We start from the raw sequence: 25,511 nt of genomic DNA, 5'->3' as shown, positions 1-25,511 counted from the left end.
GAACGCACACTTAGATTCACACAGGACACCGAATAGGACAGGAGAAGTACTCCAGATATAACAAACTGACCCTAGCCCCCGACACATAAACTACTGCAGCATAAATACTGGAGGCTGAGACAGGAGGGGTCAGGAGACACTGTGGACCCATCCGAGGACACCCCGGACAGGGCCAAACAGGAAGGATATAACCCCACCCACTTTGCCAAAGCACAGCCCCCACACCACTAGAGGGATATCTTCAACCACCAACTTACCATCCTGAGACAGGGCCGAGTATAGCCCACAAAGATCACCGCCATGGCACAACCCAAGGGGGGGGCGCCAACCCAGACAGGATGACCACATCAGTGAATCAACCCACTCAGGTGACGCACCCCTTCCAGGGACGGCATGAGAGAGCCCCAGTAAGCCAGTGACTCAGCCCCTGTAATGTTGCCTCTTGCTTGGTGGTACCCCTTGCTTAGTGGGGGTACAGACTCTGGGGCCTGTCAGAACAGGTGTATAAAACTGAGATCATGTGACACTTAGATTGCACACAGGTGGACTTTATTTAACTAATTATGTGACTTCTGAAGGTAATTGGTTGCACCAGATCTTATTTAGGGGCTCCATAACAAAGGGGTTGAATACATATGCATATGCATGCAGTTAAAAAATAAATACTTTCCCCCATTTCATTTCACCAATTTGGAATATTTTGTGTTTGTCCATTCAATGAAATAAAAATAAAAATCTATTTAAATTACAGCTTGTAATGCAACAAAATAGGAAAAACACCAAGGGGGATTAATCATTTTGCAAGGCACTGTGTATAGAGAATACTACAGTCTTCTACAGTAGCAACAAGCTTACATCCTGCACTCCTTCTGTACTCTTCTCTTCTTCTCCTGCTGTGACACACACACACTGGCTTCAGAAGCCAGCTGAGCTCAGGCATCTATTGATCTGCTCCCAGCAGCAGTATCTCCTCATATCTCCTCTTACTTCCATAATTACTTCTTCTTCACAGGACTCCCTCTGCGGTGAGCTCCTCACATTATAGAGTGTGTGTGTATTTGTGTGAGCACGCTTGTGTGCCTGTCTCTTGGCGTGTTTGTGTGTGTCAGCCTACTTGTTAACATGCTCTATAGGTCTCTCTCTGGGTTTCCGTGGCACTACCACCACAGAGAACACTACAGACGCCTCTTTTAACCCTATTCAATCCTGCAGATCCGGGAGCCGGCCCCTCAACTGCGGATTACAGTGGTTAGTCTGAACTCCTCTAGTGACTGCTTGAGACATGCTGGCTACTAAAGTGCCATTATGACTCTCAAACAGACAGGCCAGAGCCCAGAGAGAGAGAGAAACTTTGGATGTACAGTACAGGACTGTGGGTGGATGAAGTTTTAATTGAGTTGTCCTCTTGGCCATGTCTCCCTTGTAAAATATGTCTTCTGACCTCAATGGGACTTCCTGGATATATAAAGGTTTTTAAAAAATCCATTAACAAAAGTACTGAAGCCCTATCCGAACTGCACTGTATTACAGGGCTTTTCATACTGTATGTTCGTAGCACTGGGCTAAGCCAAATTTTGTGCAGTCTGAATGCCACATACACACATATACATACACTGAACTAAAAAATACATACAACACATAAATGCCTGCATCTGTAACGGGTCTGCGATCAAACGACCACCCCTCATCACTGTCAAACGCTCCCTAAAACACTTCTGCGAGCAGGCCTTTCTAATCGACCTGGCCGGGGTATCCTGGAATGAGATTGACCTCATCCCGTCAGTAGAGGATGCCTGGTTATTCTTTAAAAGTGCCTTCCTCACCATCTTAAATAAGCATGCCCATTTCAAAAAATGTAGAACTAGGAATAGATATAGTCCTTAGTTCACTCCAGACCTGTCTGCCCTTGACCAGCACAAAAACATCCTGTGGCGTTCTGCATTAGCATCGAATAGCCCCCATAATATGCAACTTTTCAGAGAAGTTAGGAACAAATATACACAGGCAGTTAGGAAAGCTAAGGATAGCTTTTTCAAACAGAAATTTGTATCCTGTAGTACAAACTCAAAAACGTTCTGGGACACTGTAAAGTACATGGAGAATAAGAGCACCTTCTCCCAGCTGCCCACTGCTCTGAGGCTAGGAAACACTGTTACTACCGATAAATCCACTATAATTGAGAATTTCAATAAGCATTTCTCTACGGCTGGTCATGCTTTCCACCTGGCTACCCCTACCCCGGTCAACTGCCCGGCACCCTCCACAGCACCCCGCCCAAGCCCCCACCATTTCTCCTTCACCCAAATCCAGATAGCTGATGTTCTGAAAGAGCTGCAAAATCTGGACCCCTACAAATCAGCCGGGCTAGAAAATCTGGACTCTCTTTCTAAAATTATCTGCCGAAATTGTTACAACCCCTATTACTAGCCTGTTCCACCTCTCTTTCGTATTGTCTGAGATTCCCAAAGATTGGAAAGCTGCCGCGGTCATCCCCCTCTTCAAAGGGGGTGACACTCTAGACCCAAACTGCTACAGACCTATATCTATCCCACCCTGTCTTTCTAAGGTCTTCGAAAGCCAAGTTAACAAACAGATTACAGACCATTTCGAATCCCACCGTACCTTCTCCGCTATGCAATCTGGATTCAGAGCTGGTCATGGGTGCACCTCAGCCAGGTCCTAAACGATATCATAACCGCCATCGATAAGAGACATTACTGTGCAGCTGTATTCATCAACCTGGCCAAGGCTTTCGACTCTGTTAATCACCACATTCTTATTGGCAGACTCGACAGCCTTGGTTTCTCAAATGATTGCCTCGCCTGGTTTACCAACTACTTCTCTGATATAGTTCAGTGTGTCAAATAGGAGGGCCTGTTGACCTCTGGCAGTCTCTATGGGGGTGCCACAGGGTTAAATTCTCGGGCCGACTCTCTTCTCTGTATACATCAATGATTGCTGCTGGTGATTCTCTGATCCACCTCTACGCAGACAACACCATTCTGTATACTTCTGGCTACTCTTTGGACACTGTGTTAACTAACCTCCAGACGAGTTTCAATGCCATACAACTCTCCTTCCGTGGCCTCCAACTGCTCTTAAATGCAAGTAAAATTACATGCATGCTATTCAATCGATCACTTCCCGCACCTGCCCGCCCGTCCAGCATCACGACTCTGGACGGCTCTGACTTAGAATACGTGGACATCTACAAATACCTAGGTGTCTGGTTAGACTGTAAACTCTCCTTCCAGACTCACATTAAGCATCTCCAATCCAAAATTAAATCTAGAATCGTCTTCCGATTTCACAACAAAGCATCGTTCACTCATGCTGCCAAACATACCCTTGTAAAACTGACCATCCTACCGATTCTCGACTTCGGCGATGTCATCTATAAAATAGCCTTCAACACTCTACTCAACAAATTGGATGTAGTCTATCACAGTGCCATCCGTTTTGTCAGCAAAGCCCCATACACTACCCACCACTGCGACCTGTACGCTCTCGTTGGTTGGCCCTCGCTTCATACTCGTCGCCAAACCCGCTGGCTACAGGTTATGTACAAGTCTCTGCTAGGTAAAGCCCCGCCTTATCTCAGCTCACTGGTCACCATAGCAGCACCCACTCGTAGCACGCGCTCCAGCAGGTATATCTCACTGGTCACCCCCAAAGCCAATTCCTCATTTGGTCGCCTTTCCTTCCAGTTCTCTGCTGCCAATGACTGGAACGAATTGCAAAAATCACTGAAGCTGGAGACTCATGTCTCCCTCACTAGCTTTAAGCACCAGCTGTCAGAGCAGCTTACAGATCACTGCACCTGTACATAGCCCATCTGTAAAAAGCCCATCTATCTCCCTCATCCCCATAGTGTATTTATTTATTTATCTTGCTCCTTTGCACCCCAGTATCTCTACTTGCACATTCATCTTCTGTACATCTACCATTCCAGTGTAATTGCTATATTGTAATTACTTCGCCACCATGGCCTATTTATTGCTTTAACTACCTTATCCTATCTCATTTGCACTCACTGTACAGACTTTTTGTTTTATTTTTTCTGCTTTATTATTGACTGTATGTTTTGCTTATTCCATGTGTAACTCTGTGTTGTTGTATGTGTCGAATTCTATGCTTTATCTTGGCCAGGTCGCAGTTGCATATGAGAACTTGTTCTCAACTTGCCTACCTGCTTAAATAAAGGTAGAATAAAAAATAAAAAATAAAAATAAAATGTTGGTCCCATGTTTCATATGTTTGAAATAAAAGATCCCAGAAATGTTCCATACACACAAGCCTTATTTTTCAAAAAAATGTTGCACACATTCGTTTACATACCTGTAAGTGAGCATTTCTCCTTTGCCAAGATAATCAATCCACCTGACAGGTGTGGAATATCAATAAGCTGATTAAACAGCATGTTTACTACACAGTCCGACAATTAACGGCCACTCTAAAATGTGCCGTTTGGCATGCTGAGCGTGCAATTGGCATCCTGACTGCAAGAATGTCCACCAGAGCCGTTGGTCCACCAGAGTCATTTTAAAGAATTTGGCAGTATGTCCAAATGGCCTCACAACCGCGTGTAACCACACCAGCCCAGGAACTCCACATCTGGCTTCTTCACCTGCGGGATCGTCTGAGACCAGCCACCCGGACAGTTGATGAAACTGTGGGTTTGCACAACCAAAGAATTTCTGCACAAAGAAACTGTCAGGAACCATCTCAGGGAAGCTCATCTGTGTGCTCGTCATCCTCACCAGGGTCTTGACCTGACAGCAGTTCGGTGTCGTAACCGACTTCAGTGGGCAAATGCTCACCTTTGATGGCCACTGGCACACTGGAAAAGTGTGCTCTTCACAGATAAATCCTGGTTTCAACTGTACCGGGCAGATGGCAGACAGCGTGTATGGTGTTGTCTGGGCGAGTGGGGTTATGGTATGGGCAGGCATAAGCTATGGACGATGAACACAATTGCATTTTATCGATGGCAACATGAATGTACGGAGATACCGTGACGAGATCTTGAGGCCCATTGTCGTGCCACTCATCCACCGCCATCACCTCATGTTTCAGCATAATAATGCACGGCCCCATGTCGCAAGGATCTGTACACAATTCCTGGAAGCTGAAAATATCCCAGTTCTTCCATGACCTGCATACTCACCAGATATGTCACCCATTGAGCATGTTTGGGATGCTCTCGATCGACATGTACGAGAACGTGTTCCAGTTCCCGCCAATTTCCAACAACTTCCCACAGCCATTGAAGAGGAATGGGACAACATTCCACAGGCCATAATCAACAGCTTGATCAACTTTATGTGAAGGAGATGTGTAGAGCTGCTTGAGGCAGATGATGGTCACACCAGATACTGACTGGTTTTCTTATCCAAGCCCCTTACCGTTTTTTTAAAGGTATCTGTGACCAACAAATGCATGTCTGTATTCCAGGTAATGTGAAATCCATAGAATAGGGCCTAATTCATTTATTTAAATAGACTGATTTCCTAATATGAAAAGTAACTCAATTAACATCTTGGAAATCGTTATATTTTTCTTCATTCTATGCACGCATGTACACTACCGTTCTAAAACTTTGGGTTACTTAGAGATGTCCTTGCTTTTGAAAGAAAAGCACATTTTTGTCCGTTAAAATAATAAAATGTATCAGAAATACAGTGTAGACATTGTTAATGTTGTAAATGACTTCAATAAATAGTACCCGCAAAACACCAGTCTCAATGTCAACAGTGAAGAGGCAACTCCGGGATGCTGGTCTTCCAGGCAGGGTACCTCTGTCCAGTGTCTGTGTTCTTTTGCAGAGCAAGAGGAACAACCACACCAAGTCTCAAAGCGAGTGACGTTTGAAACGCTATTAGCGCGCACCCCGCTAACTAGCTAGCCATTTCACATCGGTTACACCAGCCTAATCTCGGGAGTTGATAGGCTTGAAGTCATAAACAGCTGCTGGCAAATGCACGAAAGTGTTGTTTGACTGAATGCTTACGAGCCTGCTGGTGCCTACCATCGCTCAGTCAGACTGCTCTATCAAATCATAGACTTAGTTATAACATGATAACACACAGAAATACAAGCCTTAGGTCATTAATATGGTCGAATCCGGAAACTATCATCTCGAAAACAAGACATTTATTCTTTCAGTGAAATACGGAACCGTTCCGTATTTTATCTAATGGGTGGCATCCATAAGACTAAATATTCCTGTTACATTGCACAACCTTCAATTTTATGACATAATTACGTAAAATTCTGGCAAATTAGGCGGCCCAAACTGTTGCATATACACTGACTCTGCGTGCAATGAACGCAAGAGAAGTTACACAATTTCACCTGGTTAATATTGCATGCTAACCTGGATTTCTTTTAGCTAAATATGCAGGTTTAAAAATATATACTTCGGTGTATTGATTTTAAGAAAGGCATTGATGTTTATGGTTAGGTACACATTCGAGCAACGATACGCACCACATCGATTATATGCAACGCAGGACACGCTAGATAAACTAGTAATATCATCAACCATAGTTAACTAGTGATTATGATTGATTGATTGATTGTTTTTTCATAAGATAAGTTTAATGCTAGCTAGCAACTTACCTTGGCTTACTGCATTCGCGTAACAGGCAGGCTCCTCGTGGAGTGCAATGAGAGGCAGGTGGTTAGAGCGTTGGACTAGTTAACTGTAAGGTTGCAAAATTGAATCCCCCGGGCTGACAAGGTAGAAATCTGTCGCAAATTAATTTCTTAAAAATCATACAATGTGATTTTCTGGATTTTTGTTTTAGATTCCATCTCTCACAGTTGAAGTGTACCTATGATAAAAATGACAGACCTCTACATGTTTTGTAAGTAGGAAAACCTGCAAAATCGGCAGTGTATCAAATACTTGTTCTCCCCACTGTACGTATGTATGTATCTATCTACATACACACACACATACATACAGTACGAGTCAAAAGTTTGGACACACCTACTCATTCAAGGGTTTCTCTTTATTTTTACTATTTTCTACATTGTAGAATAATGGTGAAGATATCAAAACAATGGAATTACACAAATGGAATCATGTATGAACCAAAAAAGTGTTAAATATATCAAAATATGTTTTTGATTTTAGATTCCTCAAAGTCGCCACCCTTTGCCTTGATGACAACTTTACACACTCTTGGCATTCTCTCAAACTATCATGACACAAGGTGAGAACCAGATGCAGACACAGGAGGCAGATGGTTGGAGTCGTACAATATTTATTAATCCAAAAGGGGAAGGCAAGAGAATGGTCCTGGACAGGCAAAAGGGTCAAAACCAGTTCAAAGTCCAAAAGGTACCGGAGGGCAGGCAGAATCAAGGTCAGGCCAGGCAAGATGATCAGGCAGGCAGGAAAGAAGTCCAGAGAGAATAGTAAAAAGGGGGTATGGGAAAAACAAGTTGGTTGACTTGACTAACATACAAGACGAACTGGCACAGAGAGACAGGAAACACAGGGATAAATACACTGGGGAAAACAAGCGACAGCTGGAGGGGGTGGAGACAATAACGAGGACAGGTGAAACTGATCAGGGTGTGCTTCATGAGGAATGCTTTTTCAAAAGTCTTGAATGAGTTCCCACATATTCTGAGCACTTGTTGGCTGCTTTTCCATCACTCTGCGGTCCAACTCATCCCAAACCATCTCAATTGGGTTGAGGTCAGGTGATTGTGGAGGCCAGGTCATCTGATGCAGCACTCCATCACTCTCCTTGGTCAAATAGGCCTTACACAGCCTGGAGGAGAGTTTTGGGTCATTGTCCTATTGAAAAACAAATGCTAGTCCCACTAAGCACAAACCAGATGGGATGGCGTATCGCGGCAGAATGCTGAGGTAGCCATGATGGTTAAGTGTGCCTTAAATTCTAAATAAATCAATGACAGTGTCACCAGCAAAGCACCACCACACCATCACACCTCCTCCTCCATGCTTCAGTGGGAACCACATGTGCGGAGATCATCTGTTCATCTACTCTGTGTCTCACAAAGACACAACAGTTGGAACCAAAAATGTCAAATTTGGACTCATCAGACCAAAGGACATATTTCCACCGGTATAATGTCCATTGCTCCTGTTTCTTGGCCCAAACAAGTTTCTTCTTATTATTGGTGTTTTTTAGTATTGGTTTCTTTGCATCAATTCGACCATGAATGCCTGATAGTTTTTGCGACTGCACTTGAAGAAACTTATCATCAAGGTATTAGAGTGGCCATCGCAAAGCCCTGACCTCAACCCATAGAAAATGTGTGGGCAGAACTGAGAAAGTGAGTGCGAGCAAGGAGGCCTACAAACCTGACTCAGTTACAGCAGCTCTGTCAGGATTAATGGGCCAAAATTCACCCAACTTATTGTGGGAAGCTTGTGCAAGGCTACCAAAAACATTTGGCCCAAGTTAAACAATTTAAAGGCAATGCTACCAAATACTAATTGAGTGTATGTAAACTTCTGACCCACTGGGAATGATGAAAGAAATGCAAGCTGAAATGAATCATTCTCTCTACTATTATTCTGACATTTCACATTCTTAAAATAAAGTGGTGATCCTAACTGACCTAAGACAGGGAATTTTTACTAGGATTAAATGTTAGGAATTGTGAAAAACTGAGTTTAAATTTATGTAAACTTCCAACTTCAACTGTACTACTGAACACAGCAACGCTGGCCTGGGACTCATCACCACAGATGGAGAGACAGTACATTAAATAAAAAGTCAGTCATGAAAGACAAAAAAGTGCCGTGTCTAATTATTTAAATGTATTTTTCCTCTCCGATGACAAATGCCGATTGTGCCGGTTCGCTGAGAATCAAATCACATTTTATTGGTCGAGTACATATATTTTGTAGATGTTGTCGCAGGTGCAACTTAATGCTTATGTTCCGAGCTCCAACAGTGCAGCCTACTTAACAATACAGAACAATACACACAAATCCCCAAAATAATTTTTAAAAAGTATATATATATATATATATATATATATATATATATATATATATATATACAGTGGGGAAAAAAGTATTTAGTCAGCCACCAATTGTGCAAGTTCTCCCACTTAAAAGATGAGAGAGGCCTGATTTTCATCATAGGTACACTTCAACTATGACAGACAAAATGAAAAAAAATCCAGAAAATCACATTGTTGGATTTTTAATGAATTTATTTTCAAATTATGGTGGAAAATAAGTATTTTGTCAATAACAAAAGTTTATCTCAATACTTTGTTATATACCCTTTGTTGGCAATGACAGAGGTCAAACGTTTTTTTGTAAGTCTTCACAAGGTTTTCACACACTGTTGCTGGTATTTTGGCCCATTCCTCCATTCAGATCTCCTCTAGAGCAGTGATGTCTTGGGGCTGTTGCTGGGCAACACGGACTTTCAACTCCTTCCAAAGATTTCCTATGGGGTTGAGATCTGGAGACTGGCTAGGCCACTCCAGGACCTTGAAATGCTTCTTACGAAGCCACTCCGTTGCCCGGGCGGTGTGTTTGGGATCATTGTCATGCTGAAAGACCCAGCCACGTTTCATCTTCAATGCCCTTGCTGATGGAAGGAGATTTTCACTCAAAATCTCACGATACATGGTCCCATTCATTCTTTCCTTTACACAGATCAGTCGTCCTGGTCCCTTTGCAGAAAAACAGCCCCAAAGCATGATGTTTCCACCCCCATGCTTCACAGTAGGTATGGTGTTCTTTGGATGCAACTCAGCATTCTTTGTCCTCCAAATAACAACGAGTTGAGTTTTTACCAAAAAGTAATATTTTGGTTTCATCTGACCATATGACATTTTCTCAATCTTCTTCTGGATCATCCAAATGCTCTCTAGCAAACTTCAGACGGGCCTGGACATGTACTGGCTTAAGCAGGGGGACACGTCTGGCACTGCAGGACTTGAGTCCCTGGTGGCGTAGTGTGTTACTGATGGTAGGCTTTGTTACTTTGGTCCCAGCTCTCTGCAGGTCATTCACTAGGTCCCCCCGTGTGGTTCTGAGATTTTTGCTCACCGTTCTTGTGATCATTTTGACCCCACGGGGTGAGATCTTGCGTGGAGCCCCAGATCGAGGGAGATTATCAGTGGTCTTGTATGTCTTCCATTTCCTAATAATTTCTCCCACAGTTGATTTCTTCAAACCAAGCTGCTTACCTATTGCAGATTGAGTCTTCCCAGCCTGGTGCAGGTCTACAATTTTGTTTCTGGTGTCCTTTGACAGCTCTTTGGTCTTGGCCATAGTGGAGTTTGGAGTGTGACTGTTTGAGGTTGTGGACCGTTCAAACAGGTGCCATTAATACAGGTAACGAGTGGAGGACAGAGGAACCTCTTAAAAACCTCTTGATCCTACTTGAGACGCAGACGTCCCACCTAGAGCTCTGGAAATGCAAATGCGCTACGCTACACGCTAATAGTATTAGTTAAAACGCAAACGTTCATTAAAATACACATGCTTGGTATTGAAATAAAGCTACAGTCGTTGTTGAGGTCAGATTTTTAAAATGCTTTTCGGCGAAAGCACTATTATCTGATAGCATGCAACACCCCAAAAGACCCGTAGGGGATGTAAACAAAAGAATTAGCATAGTCGGCGCTACACAAACCGCACAATAAAATATAAAACATTAATTACCTTTGACCATCTTCTTTCTTGGCACACCTTGATGTCCCATAATCAATACTGGGTCTTTTTTTGGATTAAATCGGTCCATTATAGCCTAGATATCGGAAGACTGTGTGATAAACGGAAAAAATAGCGTTTCATTATATAGCCTAGATATCGATCTATGAAGACTGTGTGATAAACGGAAAAAAATAGCGTTTCATAGCATTAACGTCATTTTTAAAAGTTAAAAAATTCGACGATAAACTTTCACAAAACACTTGAAATACCTTTCTAATGCAACTTTAGGTATAACTTAAGCTATAAAAATCATCAGGAGGCGATGTAAATTCGATGTTGGGACAAATCAGAATCAAATGAGGAGACTCTATACATCCTGTGGAAGCTGTAGGTACTGCAAGCTCGGCCTCATTTAATTTCACCTTTAACAATGGGTTGAAGTGGCGCATGGATATTTTTTTCCATCTCCAGTGATCAGATTTTCCTGCGCTTTTCGATGAAACAGACGTTCTGTTATAGTCACAGCCGTGATTTAAACAGTTTTGGAAACGTCTGAGTGTTTTCTATCCACACATACTAATCATATGCATATACTATATTCCTGGCCTGAGTAGCAGGACGCCAAAATGTTGCGCGATTTTTAACAGAATTTCCGAAAAAGTAGGGGGGAGGCTTAACAGGAAATTACAGAAGAAAAGAAGAAATTACAGGTCTGTGAGAGCCAGAAATCGTGCTTGTTTGTAGGTGACCAAATACTTATTTTCCACCATAATTTGCAAATAAATTCATACAAAAATCCTACAATGTGATTTTCTGGATTTTTTTCTTCTCATTTTGTCTGTCATAGTTGAAGTGTACCTATGATGAAAATTACAGGCCTCTCTCATCTTTTTAAGTGGGAGAACTTGCACAATTGGTGGCTGACTAAATACTTTTTTGCCCCACTGTGTGTGTGTATATATATATAAATAATGGTGTGTATCGAAATTATTTGAATAGGAAAGTCATGTACAGCAGTAGTTATTTAGAATCAACCTTGACTAAAATACAGTATATACATATAAAGTGGGTAAAACAGTATGTAAACATTATTAAAGTGACCAGTGTTCAATGACTATATATAGTTTTGGCCAAAGTTTTGATAATGACACAAATATTAATGTTCACAGTCTGCTGCCTCAGTTTGTATGATGGCAATTTGCATATACTCCAGAATGTTATGAAGAGTGATCAGATGAATTGCAATTAATTGCAAAGTCCCTCCTTGCCATGCAAATGAACTGAATCCCCCAAAAACATTTCCACTGCATTTCAGCCTTGCCACAAAGGGACCAGCTGACATCATGTCAGTGATTCTCTCGTTAACACAGGTGTGAGTGTTGATGAGGACAAGGCTGGAGATCACTCTGTCATTCTGATTGAGTTTGAATAACAGACTGGAAGCTTCAAAAGGAGGGTGGTGCTTGGAATCATTGTTCTTCCTCTGTCAATCATGGTTACCTGCAAGGAAACACATGCCGTCATCATTGCTTTGCACACAAAGGGCTTCACAGGCAAGGATATTGCTGCCAGTAAGATTGCACCTAAATCAGCCATTTATCGGATCATCAAGAACTTCAAGGAGAGCGGTTCAATTGTTGTGAAGAAGGCTTCATGGCTCCCAAGAAAGTCCAGCAAGTGCCAGGACCATCTCCTAAAGTTGATTCAGCTGCGGGATCAGGGCACCACCAGTACAGAGCTTGCTCAGAAACGGCAGCAGGCAGGTGTGAGTGCATCTGCACGCACAGTGAGGCGAAGACTTTTGGAGGATAGCCTGGTGTCAAGAAGGGCAGCATAAAAGCCACTTCTCTCCAGGAAAAACATCAGGGACAGGTTGATATTCTGCAAACGGTACAGGGATTGGACTGCTGAGGACTGGGGTGAAGTAATTTTCTCTGATGAATCCCCTTTCCGATTGTTTGGGGCATCCGGAAAAAAGCTTGTCCAGAGAAGACAAGGTGAGCGCTACCATCAGTCTTGTGTCATGCCAACAGTAAAGCATCCAGGGACCATTCATGTGTGGGGTTGCTTCTCAGACAAGGGAGTGGGCTTACTCACAATTTTGCCTAAGAACACAGCCATGAATAAAGAATAGTACCAACACATCCTCCGAGAGCAACTTCTCCCAACCATCCAGTAACAGTTTGGTGACGAACAATGCCTTTTCCAGCATGATGGAGCACCTTGCCATAAGGCAAAAGTGATAACTAATTGGCTCGGGGAACAAAACATCGATATTTTGGGTCCATGGCCAGGAAACTCCCCAGACCCTAATCCCATTGAGAACTTGTGGTCAATCCTCAAGAGGCGGGTGGACAAACAAAACCCCACAAATTCTGACAAACTCCAAGCATTGATTATGCAAGAATGGGCTGCCATCAGTCAGGATGTGGCCCAGAAGTTAATTGACAGCTTGCCAGGGCGGATTGCAGAGGTCTTGAAAAAGAAGGGTCAATACTGCAAATATTGACTCTTTCCATCAACTTCATGTAATTGTCAATAAAAGCCTTTGACACTTATGAAATGCTTGTAATTATACTTCAGTATTCCATAGTAACATCTGACAAAAATATCTAAAGACACCGTAGCAGCAAACTTTGTGGAAATTAATATTTGTGTCATTCTCAAAATTTTTGGCCAAGACTGTACATAGGGCAGCAGTCTAAGTTCAAATGAGTTGTGCGTCCCAAATGACACCCTATTCCCTATACATAGTGCTCTTCTTTTGACCATATAACAGTGCCCTATCCAGGGAATAGGGTGCCATTTGGGACAAAGGCTAGGGGTCCTGCCCTGGTTGGCTTCTCATCAGGCAATGGTGTAAACCCGGGGTCTCAACTGGCAACCCTGGGTCCACTTCAAGGCCCACAAGCTGCTTTCTTATTGCCAGACTGATATGGAATTCCTATATGGAATTAGGCCTCCCAATTGGATATCATCAGGCCATGGTGTAAACACAGAGGTTAATGTTTCTGTCTACTATCCTCAGAGGAAACTTGGAGGGAGAGAGAGAGAGACAAGCTTTAAAAGAGGAGGGTGTTTCAGTTAAGTTAATCTGCCTTCCACATCTCTTTGTTTTCGCCAGTGAGACTGACTGACCGGCCGGCTGACCTACAGGATATTTTCCCCAAGCTAAGAGGCACATCTCCAGACCGCTGTGGGTGAGCTATCAATGGGAAATTCTCTCTCTCACTCCCTCTTGCTCTCCCTCCCTCTCAGCCACAGGCCTCCAAGCAGTCCATCAAACAAACAAAGCCAGGATGATGAATCATATTGCTAGAGATGTTGGAGAAGAGAAACACCATGACCATATTGCCCCGTATATCTATCCGACCTGGGTTCAAGTACTGTTTGAAATAATTAAAAATACTTTGGCTGTGAATAAATTGATGACTTGCCTGTTGCAATGGAACCAATTGAAAAGTTTTTGTTCCAAATCAAATCAGATTTTTCACATGCTTCGTAAACAACAGATGTAGACATACAGTGAAATGCTTACTAACGTGTCGTTTCCAACAATGCAGTGTTAAAGATGAAATAAAAAATAATGACGAGGAAAGAATAAAGTGAATAATGAATAACGAGTAAAACTAACATTGGAAACCCCACCCACCTGACAAACCCCGCCCACCTGGCACTCCAGGCAGACTAGAGCAAACACTACAAAGTATTTGAAAGATTTGAAATAGTATTTGAACCCAGGTCTAAATTGCCCTGTATATCTAGCTCTCTCTCCACTGCCCCTCAGTCTGTGTGCCTTTTCCACACAGACACCCGCGTCAACTATCCTGGAAAAATCATTACCCCACCACCTCACACACACACTGCAAACATCATTACCCCAACATCCCCCCAAAAAAACACCACCTCACACACACTGCATGCAGATGGAGGATGAGAGAGAGAGAGAACAGGGCTGGGGGTCAAAACGCCTGAGGAGATTTTCATGACAATAACCTTCTGTAGAACTACTTCTATTCCTCCACCCTCCACCTAGATAACAGAAGGGCTGGGCTGGGGGGTGGATGGGAAAATAAGCCAGATCAACCACACAGATAATATTATGTAGGGAAACATTCATAACATAGGAACTACAACAGAGGCGAAAGAAGAAGAAGAAAAATAAGTAATTTCTTCTTTTTATAGCCCCAGGAACTTGGGAGCACTTGGGCTAAATGCTCTTTAAAAACAGCTTGAACACTAGAATGATGATGGTTCCTTCGCCAGGGCAGGGTATATTAATATGTTAGCAATATGCTATTTCCCACTTTTTTGAAATGGCTTGCCTATTGAGTATTCAATTACAATGGTTGGTGGCTTCTCGTTTGTCGTTTGGAAGATGGGCCTTTGGCCCACATAAATAAGCTCCTCCTGAGAGCAGAGGAGAGTGGAGGTGTTGAATGGATTGGACAGGGCTGGAAGGAGCTCCCCGTATGGGGCAGATGGGCTATAGGCCTATAAAGTAAATGACAGAGGGAGGGAGGGAGGGAGGGAGGGAGGGAGGGAGGGAGGGAGGGAGGGAGGGAGGGAGGGAGGGAGGGAGGGAGGGAGGGAGGGAGGGAGGGAGGGAGGGAGGGAGGGGAAAGGAAGAGGTGGAGGCTGTCTATGATAAGCAAGGCTGTGTGATGCCACGGAAAAGAGGAACATGGGAGAAATTGAAATTGTCTGTGGAGTATAATCCTAAAGCCTCTTCATCTGTATTAGCATCGCAGTTTGTTATATGAGGGAAGAACATTATTTTAAACTGTTAAAACCGTTTTACTTCTATGTTACCGCTTTCTTCATCTTGCTGCCCATATTTAGGACTGAACAAAAATGTCCCAATTACTATAAGCAATCTAAATTGAACTGCTATGAATCATCGTGGCTTAAGGAAACATCAGTCAGGGTGATTAATTCTGTCTCAATTAATCGTTCCATTTCTCTATCTATGATATGTCTAAATGCGTCCCAAATTACACCCTATTCCCTATTTAATTCACTACTTTTTTTTTTACGCGGGTCCATATGGCTCTGGTACAAAGTAGTGCACTATATAGGGAATAGGCCCACACCAAAATTCCCACAATATAAATCCAAGGCTAATGTTAGCCTAATTGCCCAATCCTTTTCCCTTTCCCTCCCTCGACTCCATTGTGTGGTTTATCTCGTCGGTATGCTCAAACGGCAAAACCAAATTATCTGATCATTTTATCGGCGAATGAATCCTCTGGCATATGGTAAATTTTTTCAGGTGGTAATGACTCCCTCAATGGAAACAAATTAGCTGTGGCTATTAAACGGAGAGGAATGGTAATGCCCCGGATGGCTTCATGTCAGGTAGCTAGTCAGGAGAGAGAGAGGAGAGGAGGGGAGGAGAGGAGGGGATAAGAAGTAAGGGGAAGAAGAGAGAAAGAAAGAGAGAAGGAGAAAGAGAGAGAAGGGAGGAGAGGACTTAATTAGGCCTTTGCTGTTGCCAGGTTATCACACTACGTTTGCCAATCAAGTGGAGCAGGCAGCGCTGTCTGATGTGTGACTGTATGCACTCACACCTCCATCTCTCTATCCTCACCATCCACTGTCTAGCTTTATGTCAGTGGCCCCCAGCCGCAGACACACAGGCAGTGTAAGAGAGACTGACAGTTCTCTGGTTCAGAATGTGTGTGTGGGGGGCTAACAGCAGAACAGAGCAGAGTCAGACACTAACTACACTATGTCCCAAAAAGGGCAGTAATTACAGGAGAGAGAGAGAGAGAGAGAGAGAGAGAGAGAGAGAGAGAGAGAGAGAGAGAGAGAGAGAGAGAGACTGTCTATGATAGGCCAGGCAGGGCTGTGTGATGCCAAGGCTCAAACAAGTAGAAGCAGGATAGAGTTACAGCAGCACAATCTCACACACACACTTCTGTGCTGTCAAATCCTCCCATATCTTTCTAGTTTGACCAGCTTTTTTCAGCAACTGATATTGTTGAATTTGGTTGTCCTATTGACAGGTTTGCTAGCAACAAACTACTTAGCTAGCCTAGTGTTTGATATGCAATGCAATCTCCTCGTAATGAACAGTGTCCTGACGAGAAGGCTCTATGCTCTATGTTCTATGCCAGGCGAAATCGAGCATTACTACAGCTCATTGTTATGGAAGTATCCAAATTAATGTCACTCAAAAACAGTTTAAACAAATGCAAATGCGGCTACATTGCTGTTACTTTTGGCTGCATAGATTGGCATGACTGTGATAGCCAGAGTTGGCTTGCTAGCAAAAAAGGTTGTATAAAATAAATATTGCAAATCGCTATATCCCCCAATTTTTCACATTTTTGTTTTTTTTATCAGACATGATTGCTTATGGGTAACTTCAAGTATTTGTAAACTATTACTGTTCTCTGATTTTTTTATGCATAGATTTTAGATGTGTATTACATTTTTTTGTTGCAAAATGCTACATATCCATTGTTTAACTGGAATGGAATGTTTGTGTCAGGTATAGTTGATTGTGATATGTTGTTGTCTCACCTAGCTATCTTTAAGATGAATGCACTTAATGTAAGTTGCTCTGGATAAGAGCATCTGCTAAATGACTAAAATGTCAAATTTACCCCATATAACATCAAGCAAAATATCCCACTAACGTCAAATATGCACCACCATATTTTACCATAGAGACAAGCTACTTTTCTTCCTATGGTTACATTTTCAACACTGACCATAGCACCGGTTCCAATTCAAGTGCCAATGCCGTTTATCAAACTCCAGGCGGTGCTATGGTCAGACGACATGAAAAAGTGTGTGTGTTTCATGGCTGAGGCAGTCCTGTTGCCTGTCACTCATCATGCACCATGCATGATCGCCAAGCAGCTCCAACCCTGACTGGCTCCCCACTGCAACACACCACAGGAGGCCACGGTCTAACCATATGAGCAGTCACTCCTGTACACCCCACTCCATCAACAGTCTGACATAGAGGGGGCCAACTGCCCAAGAGGTGTCAAAACACTCAAAGAGGAACTCTTCTACTTCCTTTAAGGTCTTTAAAGCATAGGGTGTGGAAAATTCCTAGGTTTTCAAGAAATCCGAGTTAGAGGATTCTCAGAATCAGGAGAAAATACGCAGGGAGTTAATCCTCCCACTGGGATTTCTGGTAAAGCTGGTCATTTTTGTGAAAGTTACCAGAATTTTGCAACCATAACAAGGGATGATGTTTACTGGAGCTGCTGTACAGTAGGGGAACTTCCTTCACTTGTTCCACAAAACATTGTAACAGCATTGTTTCACAAACACCATTGCACAGCTCTTCCAACACAAGCTAACGTTATAATTATCCACCGTCATTAAAATGTAATGACCGGTGGCGTGTGTAACATACCTTAACCAGTAGTGTTACAGTGGCTAGCTAACACCCAACCACCCGAAAATAAATAACGTTTGCAAAATGTAGGCTGCATCATCCCAAATGGCACCTTATTCCTATAGCGTATTCATATTTCCTATGGGGTTGTGAACTGCAACCTTTGACCAGGCCCCATAGGGAATATGAATAAGCTGCCAATTTGCGACGCAACCTAATAGAATTATTCCTTTCCGCAATTATGAGAAGTAGGGGTGAAGTCAGCTAAAGCAATAAATAGTCTGATGTTGAGATGGTATCCTCCACTTCCTCCTCTAGTCTGTGGACTGCATCTCGATCCAAACAAGGCCCTGTATGTTTAGTAGCTTTAGCAGTAGGGGGTAGTGGGGAAGACGGGGAACTGGGAGGCAGTCCAAAGCTCTCCCCCCATAGGTGCAGTATGTCTTCAGCTCCGCTGTTCACTGGAACCCCAAGTTAACCCCAAGCCTGGCTATCCCTGTTAGAGGGGGACTTCCAGACCTCGGTTCAAATGGTTTGAGCGTTTGCTTTAGCCATCCTGGAATGTCAGGTGGGTGAGCTTTACACTTTTGGCACTATTCTATTGATTCTTTTGCAACAGGCAATTACATCGTTTACAGGTGTATGACAGTAGAATTTAGCTCATTAAGTATTTTTAAGTTACAGTATATTCTTTGAGACTCAATGGCTAGATAGCATTCATTTAAACGTCTAATAATGCATGTACTAATTCCATGGACGGTGTACACCATTTTCCTTTCAACAAGGTGAGAGGACATGATATGTATTTATTTGACAGGGACAAGGGACATCAATTAAAATGTCTGTGAATGTGCCAGATGTAAAGACATAATGCTCAAACTGACAGAATTTTTCCATCTCTCTAGCTCAATAAGTCACTTTGAAAAACACGTTCCGCAACCACAGCCAGCCGTCAGTTCTTACCTTACTGGAATGTGTAGCATGGTTGGAATTGTTCCTGTAGTAGTGAACAGCACTGGGCAGCTTACAAACACACTCAAATGCTCTCTCACTAAACCAGAATGATGTGTTGTTGAACTGTGTAAACAGAATACATCAATCCAGTGGGAAGGCCTTTGAACAATGGCCCATTTCACTCACCGTCTCGTTGCCAAACAAGATGTCGACGTACGGCATGACCTTCATCATGGCCTCCTTGAAGAACTGGCTGATGAAGGGAGCCGAGAGGTTCAGGCTAAAGATCTTGTTGTTTTCAGAGGCGTGCTTCGCCACCTTCAGGATTGACTCTGGGGACACCGTCAGGAAGAAACCCTGAACACAACACATGATATAACATCATGAAACAAGACAATATACACTAGTATCATCATGTTTCTTCCCTGTATCTCTCTCTCTCTCTCTCACACACACACACACACACACACACAGACACACACACACGCACAGACACACAGACACACACACGCACACGCACACACACACACACACACACACACACACACACACACACACACACACACACACACACACACACAGAGACAACACCCTGCAAACAGATAATAATAATAATATAAATAATGATAAAATACACAAGCATTATGATAATTTCTTCACTGTTATGATCTCCAAGTGCACTAGAAACAGCCCCCATAGCTCCACACGTACAGTACGGGCAGACATAACAGTCTGTGAGCTGGTGGACAACATGAACCAAAATGTGCTCCCTGTCTGATCCAACTGCTCATTTGTGGCTTCTGGAGTCTGACAAGAGAATTACGGGGAACAATTTAATACACTGTAACAAGGTGAGGCATTGATATATCATGAGAAAGGCAGTGTAATGTGCGAAGGCTGGTTAGGCCTAAGCATTTATCTAAAATGGTTTCTTGGAACGTACACAGTTCAGACAAAGAAAATAGATAGCTGCGAAATCCAGCGTCTGGCGGTGGTCCAAGGCCGTGTTCTGAAGGAAGCAACATGCACATATCGGATGAACGGGAAAACAAAAGTCTGGTCTGGACTCTGGTTACTGGGAAAGAGGAGGTCTGCTCATTGTGTGAATGAATAGAAATCAGGTAAGACAACACCTCTGTGTTGCAGGTTGAAATCCGAAGCGAGACTCTCCTGCAAGTCACACAAAACCACTGGGTTGGTGCCCTTTACTTTGATGCTGATCTCTTTAACCATGTTTTTCAGCTACAAGCTTCTCTTCTAGACAACCACTGTGTCACAATAGGGGCAGGAGTAAGGATAAAAAAAACACATTGTGTATGGTGATACATTTAATCTAGCTGAAAAGCTTCCATTGTGGCTGAACAGTGCACCTCTCTCATTAAAGCAAGTATGACATTTGCAGCGAGCAAATAGAGGAGCGACCTTCATGTTGTAAAGGAAAGAGACTAATACTGCTGAATGGAGGGTACCCGGTTAGTCAATCAAATGTAACAATGTATTACATGGTACTAAGTGGGGGAATATTTAATCTTGAAATTGTTTTTTTGTGGGTTTTTTTAACTCTCTGCAGGAATTGTCATTACTTTATACATTGCTTTACACAGTATGTCATCATGCGGATGTGGAAAATGTCTTTGGTTAGGAATGACTAGGACTGGGTTGGTGCCCTTGGGTTGCAATATTAGGGTAACACATCTGAGTAAAATTAAAGGTGTTTTGAATGGGAACTCAACATGAACATGTGTATATATATGTGTGTCTGTGTGTGTGTTTAAAAAGATGGCCAATCATTGACCCTTACATTTCTCAATCTGAGTGTGCCAGCATGTCAGTGTCAGAGGAAACTGAGATTGCTTTCTGACACAAATGGCCTTTTTGTAGTTGTAGAGAAACTATGGGCCTGGTCAAAAGTAGTGCACTATATAGGGAATAGGGTTTCATTTGGCTAGCTTAATGTTAGCTGCTCTGATAAAAAGGGCTGAGTCTTCAGATATCCGTTTTTGATTTATTTTACTTTTTTGGACAATAAACAAAAACATACCTAGATAAAACAATAAACATCTTAACGTATACATACATTTCCACAAACATGAATGACATCACACTTGCTCAGACCCATGTTCCTACCGCATCCATATGACTTCAGATTGTGTTTTGTTGTTTCTGTCTGTAGACAGATTTTTTTTCAATATGTCAATAAAATATTTAATTATTCTGTTCTCTTAACACTGGAGTATCATTTAACTTCCAGTATTTAAGTAGGGGCTTCTTCAATATAAGTGACGAAAATAATATTGTCCAACCCATTGGGTATTTCACCACACCCTCATATGTCATGTCTTGAAAAACGCCAACAGACGGATTAAAAGTAAACTTACATTGTAAAACTCCTGACAGACAGCTTTCTAACTCTACCCATAACTTTTGGACTTTACAGCACTCCCAGAAGGCATGAATTATTGAGTGTTCATTTTACACTTAAGATATGACTCTGCTGTAGAATTTATGATTTCTCTCTCTCCAATCCTTATAACATTATATCCAATCCTTATAACATTACCAATCTCTCCACTGGACCTGACAAATAGGCTATATGATGGACATTGATCACCTGATCATGAATTCCTTTGTTGGTCTTTCTCACAACTTATCTTTCTATTCTAAACGATATGTCAGCTTTGATGCAAAAAGATATTTATATATACAGTACCATTCAAAAGTTTGCACACACCTACTCATTCAAGTTTTTTTTAAATTTTATTTTTATTACTATTGTCTACATTATAGAATAATAGTGAAGACATCAAAACGATGAAATAACACATATGGAATCATAAATTATCCAAAAGTGTTTAACAAATCAAAATATATTTTATATTTCAGATTCTTCAAAGTGGCCACCCTTTGCCTTGATGACAGCTTTGCACACTTTTGGCATTCCCTCAACCAGCTTCATGAGGCAGACACCTGGAATGCATTTCAATTAACAGGTGTGCCTTGTTAAAAGTTAATCTGTGGAATTTCTTTCCTTCTTACTGCTTTTGAGCCAATCAGTGGTGTTTTGACAAGGCAGGGGTGGTACACAGAAGATAGCCCTATTTGTTAAAAGATCAAGACCATATTATGCCAAGAACAGCTCAAAAAAGCAAAGAAAAATTCAAGTCCAACATTACTTTAATACAGGTCAGTCAATCCACCAAATTTCAAGAACTTTGGAAACTTTCTTCAAGTGCAGTCACAAAAACCGCTATGATGAATCTGGCTCTCATGACCGCCATGGGAAAGGAAGAAACAGAGTTACCTCTGCTGCAGAGGATATGTTCATTAGAGTTAACTGCACCTCAGAAATTGCAGCCCAAATCAATGCTTCACAGAGTTCAAGTAACAAACACATCTCAACATCAACTGTTCAGAGGAGACTGTGTGAATGAGGCCTTCATGGTCGAATTGCTGCAAAGAAACCACTACTAAAGGACACCAATAAGAAGAAGAGACCTGCTTGGGCCAAGAAACATTAGACTGGTGGAAATCTGTCCTTTAGTCTGATGAATCCAAATGTGAAATTTTTGGTTCCAACTGCTGTGTCTTTGTGAGATGCAGAGTAGGTGAATGGATGATCTCAGCATTTGTGGTTCCCACCGTGAAGCATGGAGGAGAAAGTGTGATAGTGTGGTGGTGCTTTACTGGTGACACTGTCAGTGATTTATTTAGATTACAAGACACAATTAACCAGCATGGATACCACAGCGATACGCCATCCCATCTGGTTTGCGCTTAGTGGGACTAGCATTTGTTTTTCAATAGGACAATGACCCAAAACTCTCCTCCAGGCTGTGTAAGGGCTATTTGACCAAAAAAGAGAGTGATGGAGTGCTGCATCAGATGACCTGGCCTCCACAATCACCTAACCTCAACCCAATTGAGATGGTTTGGGATGAGTTGGAATGCAGAGGAATGAAAAGCAGACAACAAGTGCTCAGCATATGTGGGAACTCCTTCAAGACTGTTGGAGAAGCATTCCTCATGAATATGGTTGAGAGAAAGCCAAGAGTGTACAAAACTGTCATCAAGGCAAAGGGTGGCTACTTTGAAGAATCTAAAATATATGTGGATTTGTTTAACACTTGTTTGGGGAACTACAAGATTCCCTATGTGTTATTTCATAATTTTGATGTCTTCATTGTTATTCTACAATGTAGAAAATAGTTTTTAAAAATTAGAAGGTGTGTCCAAACTTTTGACTGGTACTGTATATACAGTGCATTTGGAAAGTATTCAGACCCCTTCACTCGTTCCAGATTTTACTATGTTACAGCCTTGTTCTAAAACAGATTAAATAAATAAAAATGAAATCTATCAACACACAATACCCCATAATGACAAAGTGAAAACAGTTTTTTTTGCAAATGTATTTAAAATAAAAAACAGAAATAGCTTATGTACTTAAGATTTCAGACACTTTGCTATGCGACTCTAAATTGAGCTCAGGTGCATCCTGTTTCCATTGATCATCCTTGAGACGCTTCTAGAACTTGATTGGAGTCCATCTGTGGTAAATTCAATTGATTGGATATGATTTGGAAAGGCACACACCTGTCTATATAAGATCCCACAGTTGACAATGCATGTCAGAGCAAAAACCAAGCCATGAGGTAGAATGAATTGCCGTAGAGCTCCGAGAAAGGAGTCGAAGCACACATCTGGTTAGGGCACGAAAACATTTCAGCAGCATTGAAGGTCCCCAAGAATACAGTGGCCTCCATCATTCTTAAATGGATGAAGTTTGGAACCACCAAGCCTCTTCCTAGAGCAGGCCGCCCAGCCAAACTGAACAATCTGGGGAGAAGGACCTTGGTCAGGGAAGTGACAAAGAACCCGATGGTCACTCTGACAGAGCTCCAGAGTTCCTCTATGGAGATGTGAGAACCTTCCAGAAGGACAACCATTTCTGCAGCACTCCACTAATCAACGCCTTTATGGTAGATTGGCCAGACGGAAGCCACTCCTTAGAAAAGGCACATGACAGCCCGCTTGGAGTTTGCCGAAAGGCACCTAAGGACTCTCAGACCATGAGAAACAAAATTGTCTGGTCTGATGAAACCAAGATTGAACTATTTGGCCTGAATGCCAAGCGTCACGTCTGGAGGAAACCAGGCACCGCTCATCACCTGGCCAATACCATCCCTACGGTAAAGCACGGTAGTGGCAGCATCATGCTGTGGAGATGTTTTTCAGCGGCAGGGACCAGGAAACTAGTCAGGATCGAGGGAAAGATGAATGGAGCAAAGTACAGAAAGATCCTTGACGAAAATCTTCCACAGTGCGCTTAGGACCTCAGATTGGGGCAAAGATTCACCTTCCAACAGGACAGTGACCGTAAGCACTGTGGCTTTGAGACAAGTCTCTCAGGAGGCTGAAGAAATGTGTCTTGCCACCTAAAACCCTCGCAAACTTTTACAAATGCACAATTGAGAGCATCTTGTCGGGCTGTATCACCGCCTGGAACGGCAACTGCCCTGCCCACAACCACAAGGCTCTCCAGAGGGTGGTACGGTCTGCACAACGCATCACCGGGGCAAACTACCTGCCCTCCAGGATACCTACAGCACCCGATGTCACATGAAGGCCAAAAGGATCATCAAGGACAACAACCACCCGAGCCACTGCCTGTTCAACCCCTACCATCCAGAAGGAGAGGTCCGTTCAGATGCATAAAAGCTGGGACCGAGACTGAAAAACAGTTTCTATCTCAAGGCCATCAGACTGTTAAACAGCCATCACTAACACGGAGAGGCTGCTGCCTACATACAGACTTTAAATCATTGGCCACTTTAATAAATGGATCACTAGTCACTTTAACAATGCCACTTTAATAATGTTTACATATATTGCATCACTCATCTCACATGTACAGTGCCTTGCGAAAGTATTCGGCCCCCTTGAACTTTGCGACCTTTTGCCACATTTCAGGCTTCAAACATAAAGATATAAAACTGTATTTTTTTGTGAAGAATCAACAACAAGTGGGACACAATCATGAAGTGGAACGACATTTATTGGATATTTCAAACTTTTTTAACAAATCAAAAACTGAAAAATTGGGCGTGCAAAATTATTCATTTTTCAATTATTATTATACTTATGTGATAGTTTTTTATTTTGTATAAATGTTTTTGCATTGTCATTATGGGATATTGTCTGTAGATTGATTAAAAACAATTTAGTACATTTTTTTATTTTTTTAGTACATTTTAGAATAAGGCTGTAAAGTAACATGTGGAAAAGTCAAGGGGTCTGAATACTTTCCGAATGCACTGTGTGTGTGTGTATTATATATATATATTATATATATATAAACATATAAAATATATATAGAAATATATTAAATATACACACACACACAATGTCACGTTCTGACCTTAGTTCCTTTTTTATGTCTTTGTGTTAGGTTGGTGAGTTGGGGTGGGTAGTCTATGTTCTTTTTTCTGTTTTTATATTTCTATGTGTTTGGCCTATTATGGTTCTCAATCA

At 42.2% G+C, this 25,511-nt stretch overlaps 1 protein-coding gene across 5 annotated transcripts in view; it reads right to left on the bottom strand.

Moving 5' to 3' along the window:
• adkb (adenosine kinase b) overlaps window positions 1–25,511 on the bottom strand; it is a 298,620-nt gene that overhangs the window by 84,306 nt on the left and 188,803 nt on the right. For all 5 annotated transcript variants that reach the window (XM_024431956.2, XM_024431987.2, XM_024431976.2 and 2 more), the window contains one exon: window positions 19,167–19,337. In XM_024431956.2, the coding sequence (XP_024287724.1) occupies window positions 19,167–19,337 (171 nt within the window). The remainder of the gene's footprint in view (window positions 1–19,166; window positions 19,338–25,511) is intronic.

This window comes from Oncorhynchus tshawytscha, linkage group LG01 (genome assembly GCF_018296145.1).
Source record: "Oncorhynchus tshawytscha isolate Ot180627B linkage group LG01, Otsh_v2.0, whole genome shotgun sequence".
NCBI classification, from domain to species: Eukaryota; Metazoa; Chordata; class Actinopteri; order Salmoniformes; family Salmonidae; genus Oncorhynchus; species Oncorhynchus tshawytscha.
This window is presented reverse-complemented; position numbering and strand designations above follow the sequence as displayed.